General features: G+C 49.9%; 2 protein-coding genes across 5 annotated transcripts in view; one reads left to right on the forward strand and one right to left on the reverse strand.

Annotated features, from left to right (window-relative positions):
- The window catches only part of ATPSCKMT (ATP synthase c subunit lysine N-methyltransferase), a 202,289-nt gene extending 196,087 nt beyond the window's left edge, over positions 1-6,202 (reverse strand). For 2 of the 4 annotated variants that reach the window (XR_002080284.2, XM_019450795.2), the window contains exons 1-2: positions 5,897-6,195; positions 1,377-1,663 (exon numbers count right to left, since the gene is read on the reverse strand). Coding sequence is in view for 3 of the 4 variants with exons in the window: in XM_019450795.2 (XP_019306340.1) it covers positions 1,377-1,663; positions 5,897-5,912 (303 nt within the window). In the remaining variant the exon portion in view is untranslated. Of the gene's footprint in view, positions 1-1,376; positions 1,664-5,896 lie in introns of all 4 variants that reach the window. The other 2 variants (XM_019450793.2, XM_019450794.2) reach the window with 2 other exon arrangements.
- Positions 6,203-6,204: 2 nt separating this feature from the next.
- On the forward strand, positions 6,205-19,218 carry CCT5 (chaperonin containing TCP1 subunit 5). The gene is made up of 11 exons (XM_019450790.2): positions 6,205-6,460; positions 9,421-9,481; positions 10,009-10,173; positions 11,417-11,615; positions 13,185-13,377; positions 13,458-13,607; positions 15,105-15,224; positions 15,809-15,994; positions 16,592-16,729; positions 17,202-17,382; positions 18,860-19,218. The coding sequence occupies exons 1-11, from the start codon at positions 6,356-6,358 to the stop codon at positions 18,985-18,987; spliced, it is 1,626 nt and encodes a 541-aa protein (XP_019306335.1). The 5' UTR covers positions 6,205-6,355; the 3' UTR covers positions 18,988-19,218.
- Positions 19,219-20,413: the final 1,195 nt, after the last annotated feature.

Raw genomic sequence — 20,413 nt, forward strand, 5'->3', positions numbered from 1 at the left:
TGGGGCCTCTGCTCATTTGTCTTGCCCACTCTTCAAGGCAGCCTGCCTGAAGGAGCCGTCCGCCTACAGTAATTTCCCTAGTTAACTACAATGTCACCCCCTTAAGAAAAGGAAACCACAGAGATACTATTCAGATGTGTAAAGCATTCAAATCTGGATTTTAAAACTTCCTCCTGGTTAATATGTACATCTTGCGGGGCTCCTGGGTGGCTCAGTCAGTTCAGCATCCTACTCTTGATTTCGGCTCAGGTCATGATCCCGCAGTCATGGGATCGAGCCCATCAGGCTCCGTGCTGAGTGTGGAACCTGCTTAAGATTCTCTCTCTCCCAGGGCACCTGGGTGGCTCAGTCGGTTAAGCATCTGACTTTGGCTCAGGTCGTGATCTCAGGGGTCGTGAGTTTGAGCCCAACGTGGGATTCTCTGTTGACAGCTCAGAGCCTGGGGTCTGCTTCCGATTCTGTGTCTCCCTCTCTCTCTGCCCCTCCCCTGCTCATGCTCCATCCCTCTCTCTTCTCTCAAAAATAAACAAAACATTAAGAACAAAATTTAAAGATTCTCTCTCTCTCCTTTTGCCCCTCTCCCCCACTCATGCTCTCTAAAATAAAATATATACATCTCCTGATTTCTTAAACAAGTGACTTCCTAACCTCCTCCTGGCTATTCGAGTCACTATGACGAAATCACAAGGTCCATGCTGCAGGGGTGGTGAAAGGTGCTGTGCCCCTTTTGGTCCCCACATAAATGTTTCCAGAACGCAGGCCTTGACTACTGCTATCCTCACTTTCTGGCTCATGGTTGGATAGAGGCCTAAGGATGATGCCACCAGGCCCATGAAGAAATGTGCTCTCGGACACCCACCGGGCAGTCAGTGGCCCTGAATCTTTATTTATAGGTTCTCAACTGGAGTCAGTATGCTGAGCTCACTCAAAGTCTGATCTTTGGATAAATGAGGGTTAATGGCGCTGGCTCTTTCCTATTTTAACTCTACATTACCCCTTAAGATTATTATGCATGTAAGAATATTAATAAATACAGAAGCAAACATCTCTGTTAAACTTTATGACTCAATGTTTCCTCTAATTATGCCACCTCTACTGACCCAAGTTTTTTTATTGGACAATTTCACAACTACCAATTAATTGCTCCTTTTTACCTGGCGGATCTACAGAGCACTTTTCCCTTTCAGAAAAATTAAATCTGAGAAAAATAAATTCCAAATCATGCTGGAAGGTTTGATCATTAAACACACACAAAATACATGACGACTTAATTACCGTGAGATTTAACGGGGCTCTGCATAAGCCTCACAAGAAACGTGAAGCAGAAATTTTAAAACTTTGGGTTTGAAACCTTAAAATGCCTTAGTGGAACTCACAACACGTCCGTCGCCACTGCCAATGTCGACGAGGGACCCTCTTCTGCAATGCAACATTTTCACAACGTTGGCAATCTGCTTTGTAGTTGCGGGTACGAATGGCAAACAAATTTTTCGGAGGGCCGGTGTTAGAAACGGGGTGGCCACAGCATACACGGCCACCAGGGTCCCACCAACGATCCCAGTAAGGAAGAACCCCCAACTGCTTTTCTTCAAACCGTTGGCTCCAAGACCTGTAGGTAGGCTACATCCTGCCTGACTTTCTTCAAGTATTTCTGGGGGTGTACCTAGGTGGAAAGCAAGCAGGAAATATACACGTCACACCAAATCTGAAATCCAAGGTATTTTTTTTTTCCTGTGGTTCTTATTGACAAACTCGTACTGTGTAAAGAATAACTTAGCTGAATACAATCTAACTTACAAACGAAGGATTCCACACTGAGTTCCAAATTCTATCAACTAAAGTAATGTGTTTTACAGAAAATTCTTTAAATCTAATAGAAAACTAAAATCCTTTGCTTCCAACATAATGATTTTTTTGAGTCATCCTTAGAAAACAATGTGTTCATCTCTATTTAGCATTTTATGAATTCAAAACATCCATTAATACAGATGTTAACCATGAACTGTACTTTTACGGTTTAGAACAGAGCCTCACAAATAAACACTAAAATGTCTAATTACTGCCTTATTTTAAATAAGATGCAAAGATCCCACATCAAAACGGGTTAGGCATCCATAACCCAGTTGCACTAATACGATTTTCAAGTAACCAGAGACCAAAATCAGGTTCCACTAAAAAAAAACTAAGTATGATAATGAAAAGATTTTTTAAAAAGACCCAAAAAGAACAAAAGATAAAATAATCATTTCAATGCACCAATATGAAAGAAAGCAAACTCCAATCACTGAAAACAGAGAAATGAATGATCTATCCTCCTCTTGAGTTTTACCCTTTAAAATACACTCTTGGGGTGCCTGGGTGACTCAGTCGGTTGAGCGTCCAACTCTTGCTTTTGGCTCAGGTTGTGATCTCACAGTTCATGAGTGTGTCGGGTTCTGCACTGAGCATGGTGTCTGCTTGGGATTCTCTCTCTCTCCCTCTCTCTCTCCGCCCCTCCTCCCATGTGTGCACACTCTCTCAAAGTAAATAAACGTTAAGAAAATAAAATACATCCTCAGGAGAATCTCAAGTTCTGGAGACTGAAATTGATTTCATTTTGAAATTGATTGAGGGGGAAGGACACATCAAGAGCACAACCCCCAAGGTTAGGACCTGGGCTCTGCACCTTGCCAACGGTACGATCCTTCGCCTCTCTGAACCTCAGTTTGCTCATCTGACTCACGGGGATTAGAGTCACCGCGCGGATGAAACTAGGGGACCCACTTAGAACATTGCCCAGCACAACAGGGCCCGTTGCCGTTATTATTTATCCACAGTTGGCTAGATGCTGAACCCTACAGGGAGCAAGGGTGCCCTGAAGCAGCTCGGTGTAGTAGAGAAGACAAGGCCAGAAACACAGGAATCATAAGAAGCAGAAGACAGTAAGAGGGAGGACACCGGATTCTGGTCATTCGAAGATGTTCTTATTCATGGCTGCGGGAATCAGTAAGCCATTCAAAGCGCCCAAGGGATTCCATTCCCAAGGCTGCAGTAGGAAACCACCACAAACTCAGAGGGTTAAAACAACATATGCTCATTATCATACAGGTCTGGAGGTCAGCTATCTGAAATGGGTTGGAAGCACTGGGTTCCTTCTGGAGGCTCTATGGTGGGATAGGTTCGCTTGCCTTTTCCAGCTTCTAGAGGCCACCTGCATTCCTGGGCCAGTGGCCCCATGTCACCCCAACCTCTGCTTCCATCAGGATACCTCCTTCCGACTCTCCTGCCTCCCCCCTTTATTTTTATATCTGTTTGTTTATTTTGAGAGAGCAAGCTTGGGTAGGAGAGGGACAGGGAGAAAGGGAGAAAGAATCCCAAGCAGGCTCCACACCGTCAGCACAGAGCCCAAGACGGGGCTCGAACTCACAACCATGAGTCCACCACCTGAGCTGAAATCAAGAATCAGGCGCTCAACCGAATGAGCCACCCAGGCACCCCTCCCTTTTCTTTATAGGGACCCTGTGATGACAGTGGGCGCATCCAGACAAGCCAGCAGAATCTCCCCATCTCAAAGTCCTAACTTCAACCCATCTGCAGATTCTCTCATGTAACGTATTCACCGGTTCCAGGGATTAGGACATGGACGTATTTGGGGGGTCTGCCTACCACACTCATGAAATGTGGTGATCTGTTACGACTTTGTGAGGTACAAGTGTGAACACAGGACACACGAAAAGCTGGCCCACTGCAGTGAGTCACTGCTCCAGGGCAACCGACCAATCGCCAACATCTCACGCACAGTAGAGCTTCGTTCCGGACACCTGAGGTCCCCTAAAGTGAGCTTTGTTTTGTTTTTTACTTTAGAGACAGGGCCCACATACCCACAAGCAGAAGGGGGGAGGGGCAGAGAGAGAGCGCGAGAGCGAGCGAGAGAGCATCTCAAACAGGCTCCAAGCTTAGCGAGGAACACAACCCAGGGCTCGGTCCCACTGCCGTGTGATCATGACCTGAGCCAAAATCAAGAGTGGGACATTCCACTGACTGAGCCACCCAGGCACTTCTAAAGTGACTTTTAAGTCTGGTTACACAGTGGAAAACCAACTCAGAAACAAGAACAACAAAAGTCTGCTGCTGGTGCTGGAGGTAAGATAAAAGGTAAAGTTTAGGTGGGGACGGTGTTTGATGAAAAGCAAAGGTTTTAAATACATTGTGTTATACTTATCAGCATCGTAGGGAGGAATTTACATGCTATAGCAATAGTCATGCATTTGCCTGTCTTTTAAAAAGTCAAAGCACCATCTGCCATGCCTCTGTAAAATTATCCTGTGGGCATTCCAATTATACAGTACAGTGGTTAAAAGGATTTGAGTCATAAAGTTCTGGAGTCACAGAACTCAACTAGTGTGAAACATTAGATAAGTTTTTGCCAAGGCTCAGATTCTTCGCTTGTAAAATTCAGAAATAATACTATCCTCACAGGATTAGCGGAACACTTAAAAAAATAAGACAGATAAAAAGCACTTAGTGCTCTCAACGAGACAGTAAGTGATAACTGTTGGCTACTATTGTCGGTCTCAATACTATGCTTGGGAAGAGATCCATAGTTTTTAACAGCTTTATTGAGATGTAACTCATATGCCACACAATGTGCCCATTTAACATATATGATCCTAAAGTTTTCAGTATATTCATAGATAGATGTCACCATCACCACAGTCAATTTTAAAAACATTCTCATTACCCTTAAGCTTTACCTATCACCCCCCACCTTTCCTTTCACACCTTAGCCCTAAGCAACCACTAACTGACTTTGTGTCCCTAGGGTTCCTATTCTGGACTTTCACAGAAGTGGACTCATACAGTATGTGGTCTTTTAGGAATGGCTTCCTTCACTTAGCGTAATGTTTCCAAGATCCGAACATCAGTACACTTGACCCTTCAACAACACGGGTTTGAGCTACGCAAATCCACTTACAGGTGGATTTTTTTTTCATAGAGTACTGCAAATTCATTTTCTTTTATGATTTTAATAACACCTCGCCTCTAGGTTATTTTATCATAAGAACACGGCATATAACATACAAACAAAAACGCTGACTTCTGACCAATGGGCTGTTAGTAAAATTTGGGCGGGGGGGGGGGGGGCTGGGCTGGAGTCGAAAGTTATAGGTGGATTTTGACTGCACAGGTCTGACTGCACAGGTGTAGACAGCACCAGCACCCCGAACGCCCACGTTATTCAAAGGTCACCTGTACTTTTTTTTGTGGCCGAATCAAAGCCTGTAAAGAATTAGCTCATGACCAGTGTTCTCAAGAAAAGGCGGCAGAAGCTAGAGGACAGAGTAATTGGGGAAATAGAATGGCCAGGGAAGATCGCCAAGGCAGCACAAAGCGGGGCTTTGGAGTGGGACCCTTAGCGCTACACCATCTTGCTTCTTACTGTCTGACGTTGGCCAAGTTACTGGACGATGTGCACAATGAGGATTTCTTCAACGAACACTTACACGGAACTCGCTAAGGGCCCGGCACTGCTCCACCCGAATCCTTTCAGGAGCCGTGCAAGGCAGACAGTACGGTTCCCATTGCTATTTTTGCAAGCAAGGTAACTGAGGCACAAAGAGGCTACTGCCCACCGAGACCCGGCTGGCAAGGGGCCACGCGGATCCCCACCCACACGGGGGCACTCCGGTCAACTCAGAAGATCGCGCTGCACACGCCGGGAGTCGCTCGCCCTAAGGCGCTCAGAACAGCTCCGGGCAGCTAGACGCGGGTACCAGCGCGCGCACTGCGGGCCGCGCCCCGCACGCCAGACTCCGAGCCAGGGCTGCGGCCGGCGGCTCCCACTCCCGCCCCGCCAGGAGCCCAACGTGAAGCCCGGCCCCGCCACCCCGGCAGCCCGCCGCGCCCGCCGGCTCACCGCCTCCTCCCTCCATCGCGAGATTTCCTGCGGCCGGAGGCGGGGCTGGGAGGGTGGAAATCCGGAAGTGGGTTCTACCATCTCCTCCGAGCCGGGGAGGGGGGCACGGAGGGAGAAACTAACGGCGTGACGAAACGAGTTCCTCGTTGGGGCCCCCTGCCCAGAAACTCTCGAGCGTGAAGCTTTAGCAGATGAGCTCGATCTGCTCTCGGCTGGAGGGTTTTAAGTTCCCGTCCGCGTCTTCGCGCTTCCTCTCCCCGACAGGGTCCTGGACGATAGACGTTCCCTAAGGCCCCTGATTCCAGAAGCTACGGTGTGGCGTTAAACTAGTCTCGCGTGAAAAATAAGTCTCGCGCGCCCGGACTGCGCACGCGCGCGCTGTGGCGCGAGCGGAAGGCGTGCTCTCGGTTCCGGAGCGGACTCCGCCGGTCTGGGGAAAGTAGCCACTGCTGCCGCAGCATGGCGTCGGTCGGGACCCTCGCCTTCGATGAATATGGGCGCCCTTTCCTCATCATCAAGGATCAGGATCGCAAGTCTCGTCTTATGGGACTTGAGGCCCTCAAGGTAACGGGACGGACGCTGGCGGTGGGATGAGGGGAGGCGGCCGAAGCCCGCGGCTCTGCGCCTGCGCAAGCATGGGAGCGGTTCAGCCATGTGCTCCCCGGAAAGGTCGGGGATCCCCTCTCGTCTTCGGCCCTGCACCCCGCTCCTTTAGCTCGGGAGAGGCCGATGTAGAAGCCTTTAATCCCGGTTGGGGAGTTGGGGTGGAGCCGCTGGCGCCCTTCAGCGTTGGGTGGGGCGGGTTCAAGTCCTAGGCTCTGAGCCCGCGTCTCCGATCGCTTCTCCAGCCTGTGGTCGTTCCTTACGGTGTTTCCATCGGGAAAGGCAGAGGTCATTCTCAGGTCACCCGGCTGCGAGAGAAACGATAGCCCATGAGGATGCCGTTCGTTTTCCGGTCACTCCTTAAAGACTTGGTCGCTTATAGAGTAATTTCTTGTAATGCGTGGCGTGTTACTGGATGCGGTGTCGTGAAAATTAAAAACGTGTGCTTTTAACGCAGAAACTTACCACCGCCAGAGTGGAAAGTGGACACCAGTGACCGTAACACAAGGCAGCGTGTGACTGGAATCACCAGTTACGGATGCAGCTAAAAGTTGGAGGGTGTGCTAGAGACGTTTAGTGGAGACTGGCTTGTGATGGGGGATGGCGTCACTGCTTTGAATGCGAGAGGGAGCGCGCTAGCACCTGGGGGAGAAGGGACAGCAAAAGCCGAAAGCTGGGCAGAACGCGTGGCACGTTGTAGGGCAGAAGAGCCATCCGGTTTGGAAGGAGCACAGTCCAGTCCCAGTGAACGGTAGGGCCCCAAAGGAGGAAGCCCTCGAATGCCCCACAGTCAAGATGTTATGCCTGGAAGGAGGGAGCCCTTGAGGGGGTTTTGAGCAGGCCCACGGTTGAGGTAGAAGAAGAAGCGTGCTTGAGAAAGTAGGGTCTGGTGGACCAAAGGGGCTAAGAAAGACCAGAGGCGTTGAACCGCCAGGAGTCCAGGTGAGCCCAAGCCTGTTGAAACAGACGAAGAAACCGTAGAGTTCCCTCGCTGTTGGCCTTGGGACAGGCTGCACAGCCTCTCTGAACCTCCTTTCTCGGCGGGGGCAGCACGCCTCTGTGGAGCTGGGGATGAGGACCGGACGGGGCAACGTAGGCAGGGGCCACACGGTGCTCGACCTGCGGTGGATACTCGAGCGCTCGTGTCCCATACGCCGCTTCATCGTTCGTTTCGAGGAACCAGCAGAGAACACACCCTCCGGTACCTCGTGCGTAACAGCACGACAGCAGCTACGTGTTGTGCGTGAGCTGTCAGGCTAGCTAGTTAACGGGCACTCGCACTCTGCATCACACGATCCCCACGCTCGGAGGTAGGTATTGGGGTGCCAGCTGCAAGCGTGGCCCCGGAGCGGGTAAGGTGGCAGAGCTGATCCAGAACGGGGCCATGATTCAAGCCCACCCTGGCTGACTCCAAAGCCAGACTTCGGAGCATCTGCAGGGTTAGCATTCGGGGCCAGGTCGTTCTTTTTGTTGTGGGGGCCTGTCCTCTGTCGGACGCGGAGCAGCCGACGGGCCTGTGCCCACTTTGTGCTGTTAGCGGCCCCCACCCCATTTGTTAGAACCAGCGATGTCTGCAGGCATTGCCAGGGGGCTCCTGAGGGACAGAATCCTCCCTGGTTGAGAGCGGCTTACCTGTGATTACCTTCCTCTAAAAAGTCCATTACACTGACAGATGGGGCAAAGTGTATTTTCGTGGTTACCAGTATTGTCACCGATCCGTGAACTCTGTGTCTTGTCTGAGCTGCCAGATGCAGTGACTAGGGAGGGCTCCGCGGATCATGGGCGTTTGAACCGCGTTCAGTGTCGGTCAGCGTTTTGATGACTGGAGGGCCTTCGGTGCATTAGCGCTTCAAGGATCAGAGGGCATATGTGGGGGGGGACACGTGGACCGCCACCGTCACTGGAAGGGAACTAGGTCTCAGATTGTGGGGGGCATTGAAGAAAAACTGAAGCTTTCAGACTCCATGTTGAGGCACTAGGGAGTCATTGGAGGTTTGGGGACCGGCAGATGACACGGTTGAGGAAAACGGGTGAGTTAGCTGGGCATCGGATGGACCTAAAGGATAGGAGGTGAGATCAGAGACCCCAGATTTCTGTAGGGTGCTGTGGAGCCAGGCCAGGCTGGTGACAGCAAGACTAGGAACGAAGGAAACAGCATCTGCAGAAAAAACACACTGCTGATCGTGTGTGCAAGCAGGAAAGGATGCTTGCAGGTTTCCATTGAGTTAGCTGTCGATGCCCTTGGCAGATGGCAAGGGTGACTTTTCACCTGTGGGTTGTGTATTGACTCAGCGGTCAATTTCTGGGTGTATTTCTGCAGTAAGCCTAGTATGCCGGTTCAAGGGGCTGTACGTGTACCTCTGGACTCTTCACATGAGGCTAGCATTGCAGGACGGTCTTGCAAGGCCTGTCCCTGTCCCGTCAGACCGCACCTGCTGTGAAGTGGGGCAGATAAGAGCACCTGCCTCGTAGGTGTGCTGGGAGTTAAAGCTCTAGGCTCTCGTTCTTTTGCGTAAGAATTACCTACTAAAGCTGGTGGTTGTTATCACGCCAAGGTTTAGACTTGGGTGTTGCCTCTTAAATGTAGAAGCTTCTGGAGAACAGAAACTGTTCTGTATGATTGGATTTTATAATCATCAAGTGTATGCTTCTAACTATTAAAAATTGGGGGGCCTGGGTGGGTGGCTCAGTCGGTTAAACATCTGACTCTTGACTCCAGCTCAGGTCACGATCTCATGGTTCCTGAGTTCAAGCCCCATGTCGGGGGGTGCCTGTGTGGGATGCTCTCGCTGTCTCTCTGCTCTCTCCCTCTTGTGCTCACTCTCTTTCTCTCTCAAAATAAATAAAAATAAACTTTAAAGAAAACCACTGAATTATTAAAGTTATTTGTAACTTGAACCTTTTCTGTGTCTTTCATTTAGTCTCATATCATGGCAGCAAAAGCTGTAGCAAACACAATGAGAACATCACTTGGACCAAATGGTAAGAGACTACCATTCTGTGTTAATGCGTGTTATGTCTAAATCGTGGAGAGTTGATGGAACCCTTTTATAGAAATTTGGGACGTGGAGCAGGGGGCGTCCTAGGCCTCCGGCACTAACACACTTGTTTTGTGTATTTCAGGCTTTAAACACGTTTGTAAGTGCACGTACAATTTTAGGCCAGAGGTTTTTTTCTTCTTTTAACATTTTATTAGCATTTTCCACATCAGGGCTGTCATTTTTGTAATTAATACATTAGTGATGCTCCTCACCCCCATTTCTCTAGTTTTAGCCCTTTAGGTGGTTTTGTACTCGCCAGTGCAAAAATGTCTGCACACAGATACTCTTACGTATGCTGAATTTTTCTGATAAATTCTGTAAATAGGCATTGGGTCAAGAGGTCTAGCCTTTTTTTTTGGTTTTTGGTGCAGATTGCATTTTTGTTTGGTTTTGTTTTGGGGGGGCTTTTTTTGTTTTTTTGTTGTTGTTTTTTGCATAATGTCATTCTAAACGTTGCTGTCTTCCTAGGGCTTGATAAAATGATGGTGGACAAAGATGGCGATGTGACGGTGACTAACGACGGTGCTACCATTTTAAGCATGATGGACGTCGATCACCAGATTGCCAAGCTGATGGTTGAACTGTCCAAATCACAGGATGATGAAATTGGAGATGGGACCACGGGAGTGGTTGGTAAGAAAGCACATTATCCTTACTTGTTTGAGAGGCATTCCTTAAAGTCACGCCCCCCTGCCAAGAGCGTTTGCTCTGAATCAGATCATGAGAAGACTGTTGCACAAATCCAAGTTGAAGGACACGCCGAAATACAAGCGGCCCAGACTCTTCAGAAGTCCTTGTCCTGGAACAACAGGACAGTTCTTCAGGGGAGAGTTAAGCGGCTCTTCTAGATCAGGGGAGCCAAAGAGAAATGACACGCGACTGTAACGCAGAACACTTGATCGGATGCGGGCTTTTTCTTTATTTAAACTGGGGGGGGTGTTTGGGATACATGGGAGGATTTGTGGATCGTGCATCGCAGAGTAGTGCCCTGTTAAGTGTCCTGAGTGTGACAGGTATGTTAGAGCGCTAGGGAGATTGCCCTCATATCTTAGCTTACAGCTGAGACGTGTCATGATTTCTGCGCCTCTCACATAGTTGAAGGGAATAGGTGTGGGTTCGTAGAGAAAACAAATGTGGCAAAATAGTGTTAATCAGTAAGCGATTCATTTGAATGTTCTTACGCTTTCTCTGAAGTTCTGATATAGTTAGAGATGAGGAAGATGGAAGAGAAATAGCTTTAACGTTACCTTTTCTGCAGATGAGGTTTGAATTCATTTATTCAGCAAGTGTTTGTTGGGAACCAAGCACTGTTATGGACGTGCTTGGAGTATAGCAGTATTGAAACAAATAGCATCATCTTTGTGGCCCTAAAATAACGGGAGGAAGGAAGGTGGTGGGGAGGATAAACCATAAGCATATCATATGTAAATTCTCTTATCACCAGCACAAATTTTACTGACTAGAAATCCCTCTCCTGGCAGGGCACCTGGCCGGCTCAGTTGGTAGAACATGCAGTTCTTGACCTCAGGGTTGTAAGTTCAAGTCCGCATTAGGTGTAGAGATTACTTTAAAAAATCTTAAAACGAAATCCTTGGCTCGGGAAACACCAGATTTTTGCCCTTAAATGTTCTTAGGTTACATTCTTCACTTACGTTTTGTCCATCACTGAGAGCTGAACATCCGTTTATAAGGGGTGACCCTTAGATCTTTGCTAGAAGCAAAACCAGAGTCTCCCTTTTAAAAAAACACTTCAGCCTCCCAGATCCTTTTGCCTTATTTTGGACCCTTCACATTTCCAGGGTGTAGCATCTAATTGGTATCGATGGTGTAAGTGTCAGTGCTTGCCTGACGTGGTTGTGCGCTGTCTTGTCTGCAGTCCTGGCCGGCGCCCTGCTGGAGGAAGCCGAGCAGTTGCTGGACCGCGGCATTCACCCGATCAGGATCGCCGACGGCTATGAACAGGCCGCCCGCATTGCTATCGAGCACCTGGACAAGATCAGCGATAGCGTCCTCGTTGACATGAAGGACACTGAGCCCCTGATCCAGACAGCAAAGACCACGCTGGGCTCCAAAGTGTACGTTTACAATACAGTTCTTCGCTTCTAGAGGAAGCAAAACGTGTGTGCTTATTGCTAAAAACCTCCTTTTATAACGATCGCACAGAGCTTCATGCGGACTCGAACTTCGTTCCGCTTTTGTCGTTATTTTGCTTTGCTTTGTTTCTAATGCAGGTGTAGCCACATGCATCTTGTGTTGTAGTTGGAAACTGAAGTTCCAGGCTTGGGTATTAAATCCTCTCAGTATTTGTAAGAGATCCAGGGCTTTGATTTAGCAGTCAAACAGAAATAAATGGTCCTACTTGGGGAATGTTAGCCTTCAGAACACCTTCTACCATTTCTTTGCTAGGAAGCCATTCAGGAGGAGAGGCTCTACTTTTCATTATTGACCAAGCAAGTTACTGGTCCAGAATCTTAATTTAGTGAGAAGGGGCAGTCGTGAAAGTGACTTACATGGGGTGTTTTCCACGCTTGCATAATGCCTGCTATTTACCAGGCCTGTTGCCACATCTTAAGGGCACAGAGACACAGTCCCTGTCCTCTGGAGACCCAAAGCAGCCTCGGCCAAAAGACACACTTAATTTGAACAATAATGGAGACCTGTGGGCTCTTGGCACGATGTAGCATAAAAATTCTAGTATGAGGAGCTTTATTACTGGTTTTTCAAATCAAGATCAGGGTGAGAAACATTTTAAACTTTAATTTGTGTGGTAGTTTTAGCAAAAAGGCATGGCCTTGATTCAGAGGTCAGGGGAAGTGCAACAAAATTGTGGCCCTCTCCACCCCTAGGGAAAAGCCTCTGCCGCCATGCTGTGCTAGAATGTGCTGGGTGCCAGGTGCCCTCTTACACGGGTGCTGAGACCAGCTGCTAGGCAAGGGGGCCACCGGGATGGTCTCTGTCACGGCGCACTATTGTTTTCCTGAAAGGAAAGTGTCCTAGTTGAAATGCACGAATCTTATCATTGCTTTGTAAGTTGATCTTGTTATATTTGTAAGTCTTTGTAAAATCCAGGTATCTATAGGTGTTTACTACAGAAAATGTTCAAAACAACTGACAGCGGCCATAGTGTGAGGCAAGTTATAAATCACTTAGGATACTAACATTTACAGTTTCCCCGTTATCTTTTCTCTAAGATGAGTTGAGATTTCATGCACTGTTTCAAGTATTAAATTTCCCTTGCAGTTTTTCCAGAACCAAAAGTAAATTTATTGAGCAATTTATTCAGATGTTTCAGAGTTTTCAAAAAAGATCCCCACCCCACCCCGCCCCCACCCGGAACAGATGTTGGTGGAAATTCCTGCAAGGGAAGCAGCCACGTGGAGTCCTCTGGCTTCTTACTGAATGCTGCACCCCATTTACACGAGATGTCGCTTTCTCCCGTCCCAGTTTATGGCTCTCTCTGGGTTCTGTGGATCCCAGCTTGAGAACCCCTGCCCCAGACTGTCGAAAGTGCAGGTTCTAGTGGCATAGCTGTCTACAGAGTCTGAGCGCCCTTCGTTTTATAAGACGTATCTGAGTTGCCACGTTACGTTCTGGGTCCTGCTGTGGCCGCAGTGGAGTGAAAGGTTGCTCTTTGTTTTCATCAGGGTTAACAGCTGTCACCGGCAGATGGCTGAGATCGCTGTGAACGCTGTCCTCACCGTAGCAGACATGCAGCGCAGAGACGTGGACTTCGAGCTCATCAAAGTGGAAGGCAAAGTGGGCGGGAGGCTGGAGGACACGAAACTTATCAAGGGCGTGATCGTGGACAAGGATTTCAGTCACCCACAGATGCCAAAAGTGAGTCCCTGTCCTTCACGGCTTCACGCTGTTTTTCACTCCTAAATCCCCGAATTGAAAGATCCTCTTTGTCCCCACAGCAAGTGGAAAATGCCAAGATTGCAATCCTCACGTGTCCTTTTGAACCGCCAAAACCAAAGACCAAGCATAAGCTGGACGTGACCTCTGTGGAAGATTATAAAGCCCTTCAGAAATACGAAAAGGAGAAGTTTGAAGAGATGATTCAACAAGTAAGTCTTCCCCCTAGCTTTTCGTGAGGTAGGTCTGTAGGTGGTAACGTGGCCCTCACCTTTACCGTCTTGATTCTTCAGCGCGTGGCTGCAGATGCCGTGTCGGTGTGAGCCCCCTTTTTCCACTTTTAAGTTAGAAGAGTAATCAGCATTCACGGCGAGAAGAAATCAGGTGGCACAGAAAGGCTCCAGGGGGAAGAGACCCGATTCACGAAATGGTCACGTGTCTGGAGCGCCTCAGAGAATTGGCTCCGTGACCTTCGAGCTGTGCTGTTGATTTTACGATACTGTCCTGGACACATCGAAGCCACGCTCGTATGTTCAGGGTATAAACAGCTCAACTCTCCTCCTCGGGCTGCTAATAAGCGTGCACACCCTGACACTGGTTCCTCTTTGGGCCTCTGTCCTTGGGGGCTTCTAGCATCCGCACACAGGGCTACGTGGACGTGGGTATCGGTGGAAACGTTCCTCGTGACAGATAGGCAACAAGTTACGTGGATGTCTCCCTTCAGGGGGGGAGTTGGGTTCGTCTGCTCCTGCGTGATCTGTGTCTCTGCCTACCTCATACCAGGCACCGTCGTAGGGACCTGAGACACAGCAGCGACCAAAGTAGAGCCCTTGCTCTTGCGGCCCAGAGTAAGGGGGTGGTGGGTAGGGGCCGTGCTAAAGACGGGGCCTCTCAGGCAGAGACCCACCTGCCTGGGGGAGGGGCACTTACCCAGCTGGGGTAAGCTGGGGCGGACAGCGTGTGCAGAGGCCCTGAGGCAGGAGCAGGGTTGGCACGCTGAGAGGTCGGAGGGGCTGAAGACCCGTCACCTGGGCTACAAGGCTGCGGTGGAAATGCCAGGCAGGGTGCCCGGGACGACAAGGTGGCAGGACCTGAGAGGCCGAGGGAATCGGATAGGTGTGTTGGTGGATATGCAGGTTGCCGGGGATGATGACAGGAAGGTGGTGGGCTGCATGTTTTTAAAGAAAAGGAATGGCCCAAAGAGGAACGTTGTAGGTACTTGTGAGGGCACGAGGGAGGAGAAAGAGCCGTGTGAGGACAAATGCTGAGGCAGGCTGGTTTCCGGGGGACAACCAGGGTTGGCCCCCAGGGAGAACGTGGCAGAAGCGAGGAATGTGCAGGAACGAGTCGGCTGTTAACGGACAGAGGGTCACGGAAGAAGGAAAAGCAGAGAGCCGGACTCGAACTCACGAAGTGTGAGATCATGACCTGAGCCGAAATAGAGTCTGATGCTTAACTGCGTGAGCACCCAGGTGCCCCTGAAGTACTGATTCTTAAAGCATATCAAGAACTGAAGTGATTTCCTTTGACACTTGCTCATTATTTGGGATTTGGGCCCGACAGAAGGTAGACACTTCTGTGCTTCCTTCCTTCTCTTTTCTCTGCTTTATTTTAACGCTCCCACCTTGCACGCCCCTCTGTGCGCCTCATCTTTTTCCCCGAGCACAAGGAATACTTACTAACGTGATGGGCATTTTTCTCCCCCGCAGATAAAAGAAACCGGCGCTAACCTAGCCATTTGCCAATGGGGCTTCGACGACGAAGCCAATCATTTACTTCTTCAGAATAACTTGCCTGCGGTGCGTTGGGTAGGAGGACCGGAAATAGAGGTAGGTGGCTCGTGGGAAGAGACTTCCGAACGCAGGGCTCAGGCTCGATGCCTGTGCGTGCTGGGGGCCTGCTTGGGGAGCAGTTGCCGTGAACAACCACAGTGTCAAGGCTCCACAGACAGAGGGCCAGCGGGGAGAGAGGAGAGTGCTGCGATCTTTCTCTATTTCAGCCACAGTGCTGCGAGTTTCTGGTGTTCCGTGGGATTTAGAAATGCTTTCCGTGTGTCGTCCCACTTGGCGCTCTGAGGCAGGGACACCTGCTTACCCACTGGTGTGTCAGCCACACGCCGACCGCCGTCCCACACGTGGTCCGTGCCCCGGGGCAGGTTCGGCCCTCACCGCAGCCAGGGTGCGATCCGGTCAGGACACGGTGCTACGGAGGGTGGTGGCGTCGCCCCGAGACACCGGCTCCTCAGAAACCCACTCATCTCATAGGCCTTCTTGGGTTGACCTTGAAATTTGAGGCTAGAGTGGATTGCAGTTCGGGCACAAGGTAGCCCTGGGTGGAGTTTGGCTCCTCTGCGGTCTGATCGTGAGAGCCCAGTGCTCACCAGCGCCTTCCTCCCCCGACCCACCCCGCCTAGTTGATCGCCATCGCGACAGGAGGGCGGATCGTGCCGCGGTTCTCAGAGCTGACCCCTGAGAAGCTGGGCTTCGCTGGGCTCGTGAAGGAGATCTCCTTCGGGACGACTAAGGACAAGATGCTGGTCATCGAGCAGTGTAAGAACTCCAGGGCTGTGACCATTTTCATCAGAGGAGGAAATAAGATGGTGAGAATCCTAGTGACTTGCCCTGCATTGTTTTCTGCCCTTGGTGTAGGGCTTGGTTTTGCCCAGAACGTGTTTGACTGAGATACGGGTGCCATTTCTCAAAAAGCGATCATTTTTCTCAAAGAAACCGTGGCTCACCGAGGTGTAAAATCACCGAAGACCACATTCGGTGCTACCTGTTCGTGCTACGCAGGCCTTTTTTGCATCGCTCGGGTGGAAGTAGGGGCCCAGGTGCATCCACGCTGTTAATCCCCCCCCTCGAGAGCGGGTCTGTACCGCCTCGGCCTCAGTGAGACGGGCCTCAGGTGTCTCTCGGTCGGTTTTGGCTCGTCTGACCACTTCCCATGGCCATGTGTCCCGAAATGAGTCACTGGCTGCCTCCGCCTGGTGTTCACGTAACCACGTGGCAGAGAAAAGGGGGAGAACGGCAGAAATCACCTGGTAATGAACATTCTGGCGCGTGCTCTCCATTTGTTCCTAAGCAAGGTGGCTTTGATGCCGGTACCTGGCAAACAGAGGTTCAACCAGGCGCCGCGGATTTGACTCTAAAACACTAGATTGTGCTGATGTTAACTTCTGCGGAACTGTCTTCCCTAGATCATCGAGGAAGCAAAGCGATCCCTTCACGATGCCCTGTGTGTCATCCGGAACCTCATCCGGGATAATCGTGTCGTGTATGGCGGAGGTGCCGCCGAAATCGCGTGTGCTTTGGCCGTCAGCCAGGAGGCGGACCAGGTAAAACCCGTGCGGGGCCTCCAGGCCTAAGGCGTAAGGCAGTGGGACTGAACAGACTGGGGGAAACAGTGTCGTCGCCGTGGGTGAGCAGCGCCTGGTCCTCGCCCTCGTTCTGAGGCGCGGCCTCCAGAAAACTAGCATTGCTCAGCCTTTTCAACCTTTCCAGCCTTGACAGTAACCGCTCTCCAGTCTTCAGTGTCCTCATTTGAAGTTCCAAATAAATTGAATATCGTGACTGTCATAACTAAAAGTAGAGCTGATTTGTTTTCAGACTCCTCTCACGTGTCTGTCTTCTCCGTCTTTACTCTGTCGTGACATTTTAATATTCTGGTAGTTTAACAGTAATCAAGACGGCCTATTAGAATTCTTCGTGAGTTAGGTTTTCAAAGTATGTGATTTAATTTACCTTTCCAAATTGGCTGGGTTTTGTCTTGTTTTTTGCTAATAAGCACGCTTACCTGTACCCTTCCAGTGCCCGACCTTGGAGCAGTACGCCATGCGGGCGTTCGCGGATGCCCTGGAGGTCATCCCCATGGCCCTCGCCGAAAACAGTGGCATGAATCCCATCCAGACCATGACCGAAGTCCGAGCCAGACAAGTGAAGGAGACGAACCCCGCTCTTGGGATTGACTGTTTGCACAAGGGAACAAACGGTGAGAGCCAGTCGCAACCCGGTGGGGCCGTGTCTGGGTCAAGACCGGGTGCTCTCCTGCTGGCCGCACGGTGTGTGGTGCCTTCCGTGAGCTTCGATACTTCCGCACTTCAGATATCCGGGTCCTAAGTTGTAGAATGTTTTGGTTTGATTACCTGAGGATTTGGTCAGACTGCTGGTCCTGTAACGCGGCACTCCTTAATAACAATAAGCTGTAGCACGCTGGCTTACACCAAAGGTGACTTCCGTTTCAGTCTCTGGTTTTAGAAAGTCCTTCTTCTCTTGCTCTTTAACACCGATGTCGGTCACGTAGGTTCTGGATGTCACAGGAAGCAGCCCGGCAGGTGACTTGGTGCCGTCTGCTTATTTTGTGCTTTTGTCCAGGACTCAGGTGTTTTCAGATATGACGTACTGGGACCGTAGCCATGTGTGTAGTTTAGAGGGTGATTTCACTTCAGCTTGTTGGAATGGTGGTGCCAGTGATTTCTCACTAATGGGGCCAGGCCCACATTTTTTTTTTTTTTTTTTTTTTTTAATGTTTGTTTTTGAGAGAGAGCACACAAGCGGGAAAGGGGCAGAGAGAGAGGGAGCCACGGAATCTGAAGGAGGCTCCAGGCTCTGAGCTGTCAGTACAGAGCCCGATACGGAGTTCGAGTTCGAACCACAAGATCAGGACCTGAGCTGAGTTCAGATGCTTAACCAACTGAGCCCCCCCCCCAGGCACCCCCAGGTCTGCACTTTTGCAGCCACTCCCAGCCCACGGAATCAGATGATCTGTGCTTTTATGTAGAACAGCAGCTATGTCCTGGTTTTCATGTTCACAGCCAGCAGAGTTTAATAACAGCAGCAACTCTTTGTCAGACAGATATTCATGTTTTCTTTAACTTGAATGCCTGGTTCTGCTGAAATTTGTTTGCATCTTTCTTGGAATTATTTTGTTTCATATACAGTCTGATTTTTTCACTTACATTGGGCTTTCTAAGTTATGTGAGTGAATATTTTGTGGGATGAAATGTCGCTGAAAGGTTTTAGCCAGTCACCTAGCACTTTGGCTTGTCATTGAAGAGAGGTCCCCTTCACCCCCAGCTTTCTGGGACCCAGGTTCAAATTCCAGACTGTCCTCTGGAATAATGGAATCTTACTACCCCTCTGAAAATGTAGCTGGATGAGTGGTTTCTTCTGGATTTGGGTTTTGTTTTAGAAATTTTTTTTTTTTTTTTTTTTTTTTTTTTTTAGAGGGAGCATACACGCAAGCAGGGGAGGGGCAGGCTCCACGCTGTCAGTGCAGAACCCGACATGAGGCTCGAATTCACAAACCTCGAGATCGTGACTGTGTGGAAATCAAGAGACACTTAACTGACTCACCCAGTCGTCCCCAGATTTATATTTTTTTAAGTTTCAGTGTCTTTGTAAAAATGAGAGCAAGTTAATATCAAATACATATGTTTTAGGATAATTCATTTATTTGTGTTTTCCAGATATGAAGCAACAGCATGTCATAGAAACTCTGATCGGCAAAAAGCAACAGATCTCTCTTGCCACACAGATGGTTAGAATGATTTTGAAGATCGATGACATCCGTAAGCCTGGGGAATCCGAAGAATAAAGAAAAAATTGAGAGTAAATGTAGTAGTAAGGTTCACTGTTGTGATTAAATAAATGGATGTCTTGTGATGCATCTACAGTTATTTATTACTGTGTCTTTTTTCAGACACTGTAGATGCTATAATAGAAACAGCTATTTAGTTACCATGGTTCTCCTGTTGAAAGTTCAGTTATGGGAATGCGGTCTCGCAGGCTTTTGTATCTGTTCTATTAAAGCGGTCTCTTTAAACAACGGCTGTCTTCTCTTCGAGTTAAGAAACTGGCTGTACCGACCCAATGCTGCCCTAATGAAGGGGGTTGAGTAGATCTTTTTTTTTTTTAATTTGTAGATACTTGTAACAGCTTAAACATGAGGTTTGGTCTCAAGCTTTGAAAGAAGACCGGGCTTGGTCCTATGAAATGTATTTAAATGCCGCGTGTCTCTAAGTAGACCCATCCTGAGGAGTGTGGGAAAGCGTGAGATTGGTGGGGGGGGGGGGGTCCTAAGTGCTTTGAGCTGCCAGCCACGTAGCGAGTGTGGGACTGGAGCACAAGGCCAGCGTGGGTTCCAGCCTCATGTCCCCTGGGTGTTTGGTTGCCCCTGTCCTGACCCTCCCCAAACGGTCGGACCCCTGCTCCCCTTGCAGAAACCTGGAGGGGCCGTTAGAGCACGGCCGGGGCTTCCCCAGCGGGACAAAAGCAGCGCAGGTTCAGAGCGGGGCATGGAACACGAGCAGTGGGCCGGGTGCGAGGAAGGGTCCCCAGGTTACCATACGTGGGTGGGCTGCTGTCACTTCATTCTCCTTCCTGAAGTAACCATGACGGGCGTGACCGGGCCTCGTTCCAAGACGTCGACCGTCCCGCTTCTCCCACCACCCTGGACGGAGACCTTTCTTTTCCCACAGCTTCCAGGCGAGGCCCGATCCTCTGCCGGCACCTCACGGCCGGCGAGCGGTAGAGCAGGTCAGACGCCCAGCCGTCGGGCTCCCGGGTCCCCGCAGCCTCCGTGCCTTGTGCGCCATTTACTTGTGTGTGTGGTTCTCTGGGTTCCATTTTTCTGGCCAGTCTTGGGATCGAGTTCACTTGTGTGCCACCAGGGGGAGCCTCCCACAACTGGTCAGAACCGGAATCTGAACCGTTCTGACTGGTGACCTTTCACTTGCCTTCTGTGCACCTGGGTGCTCATCAGCCCTGACGTGCTGGTCGTCTTTTCTCTGGCTGCACTGGTGGTTTGGCTAAGCACGCACCCGTCTCAGGAAGTTCTGGAATAGACCATCGAGTTTTGAAAGCTTAAAATCTACTCAACACAGGGGCGCCTGGGTGGCTCAGTCGGTTAAGCGTCGGACTTCAGCCAGGTCATGATCTCGCGGTCCGTGAGTTCGAGCCCCGCGTTGGGCTCTGGGCTGATGGCTCAGAGCCTGGAGCCTGCTTCCGATTCTGTGTCTCCC

Source organism: Panthera pardus, unplaced genomic scaffold, assembly GCF_024362965.1.
Source record: "Panthera pardus isolate Hobbes unplaced genomic scaffold, ASM2436296v1 HiC_scaffold_2, whole genome shotgun sequence".
Classification (NCBI taxonomy): Eukaryota; Metazoa; Chordata; class Mammalia; order Carnivora; family Felidae; genus Panthera; species Panthera pardus.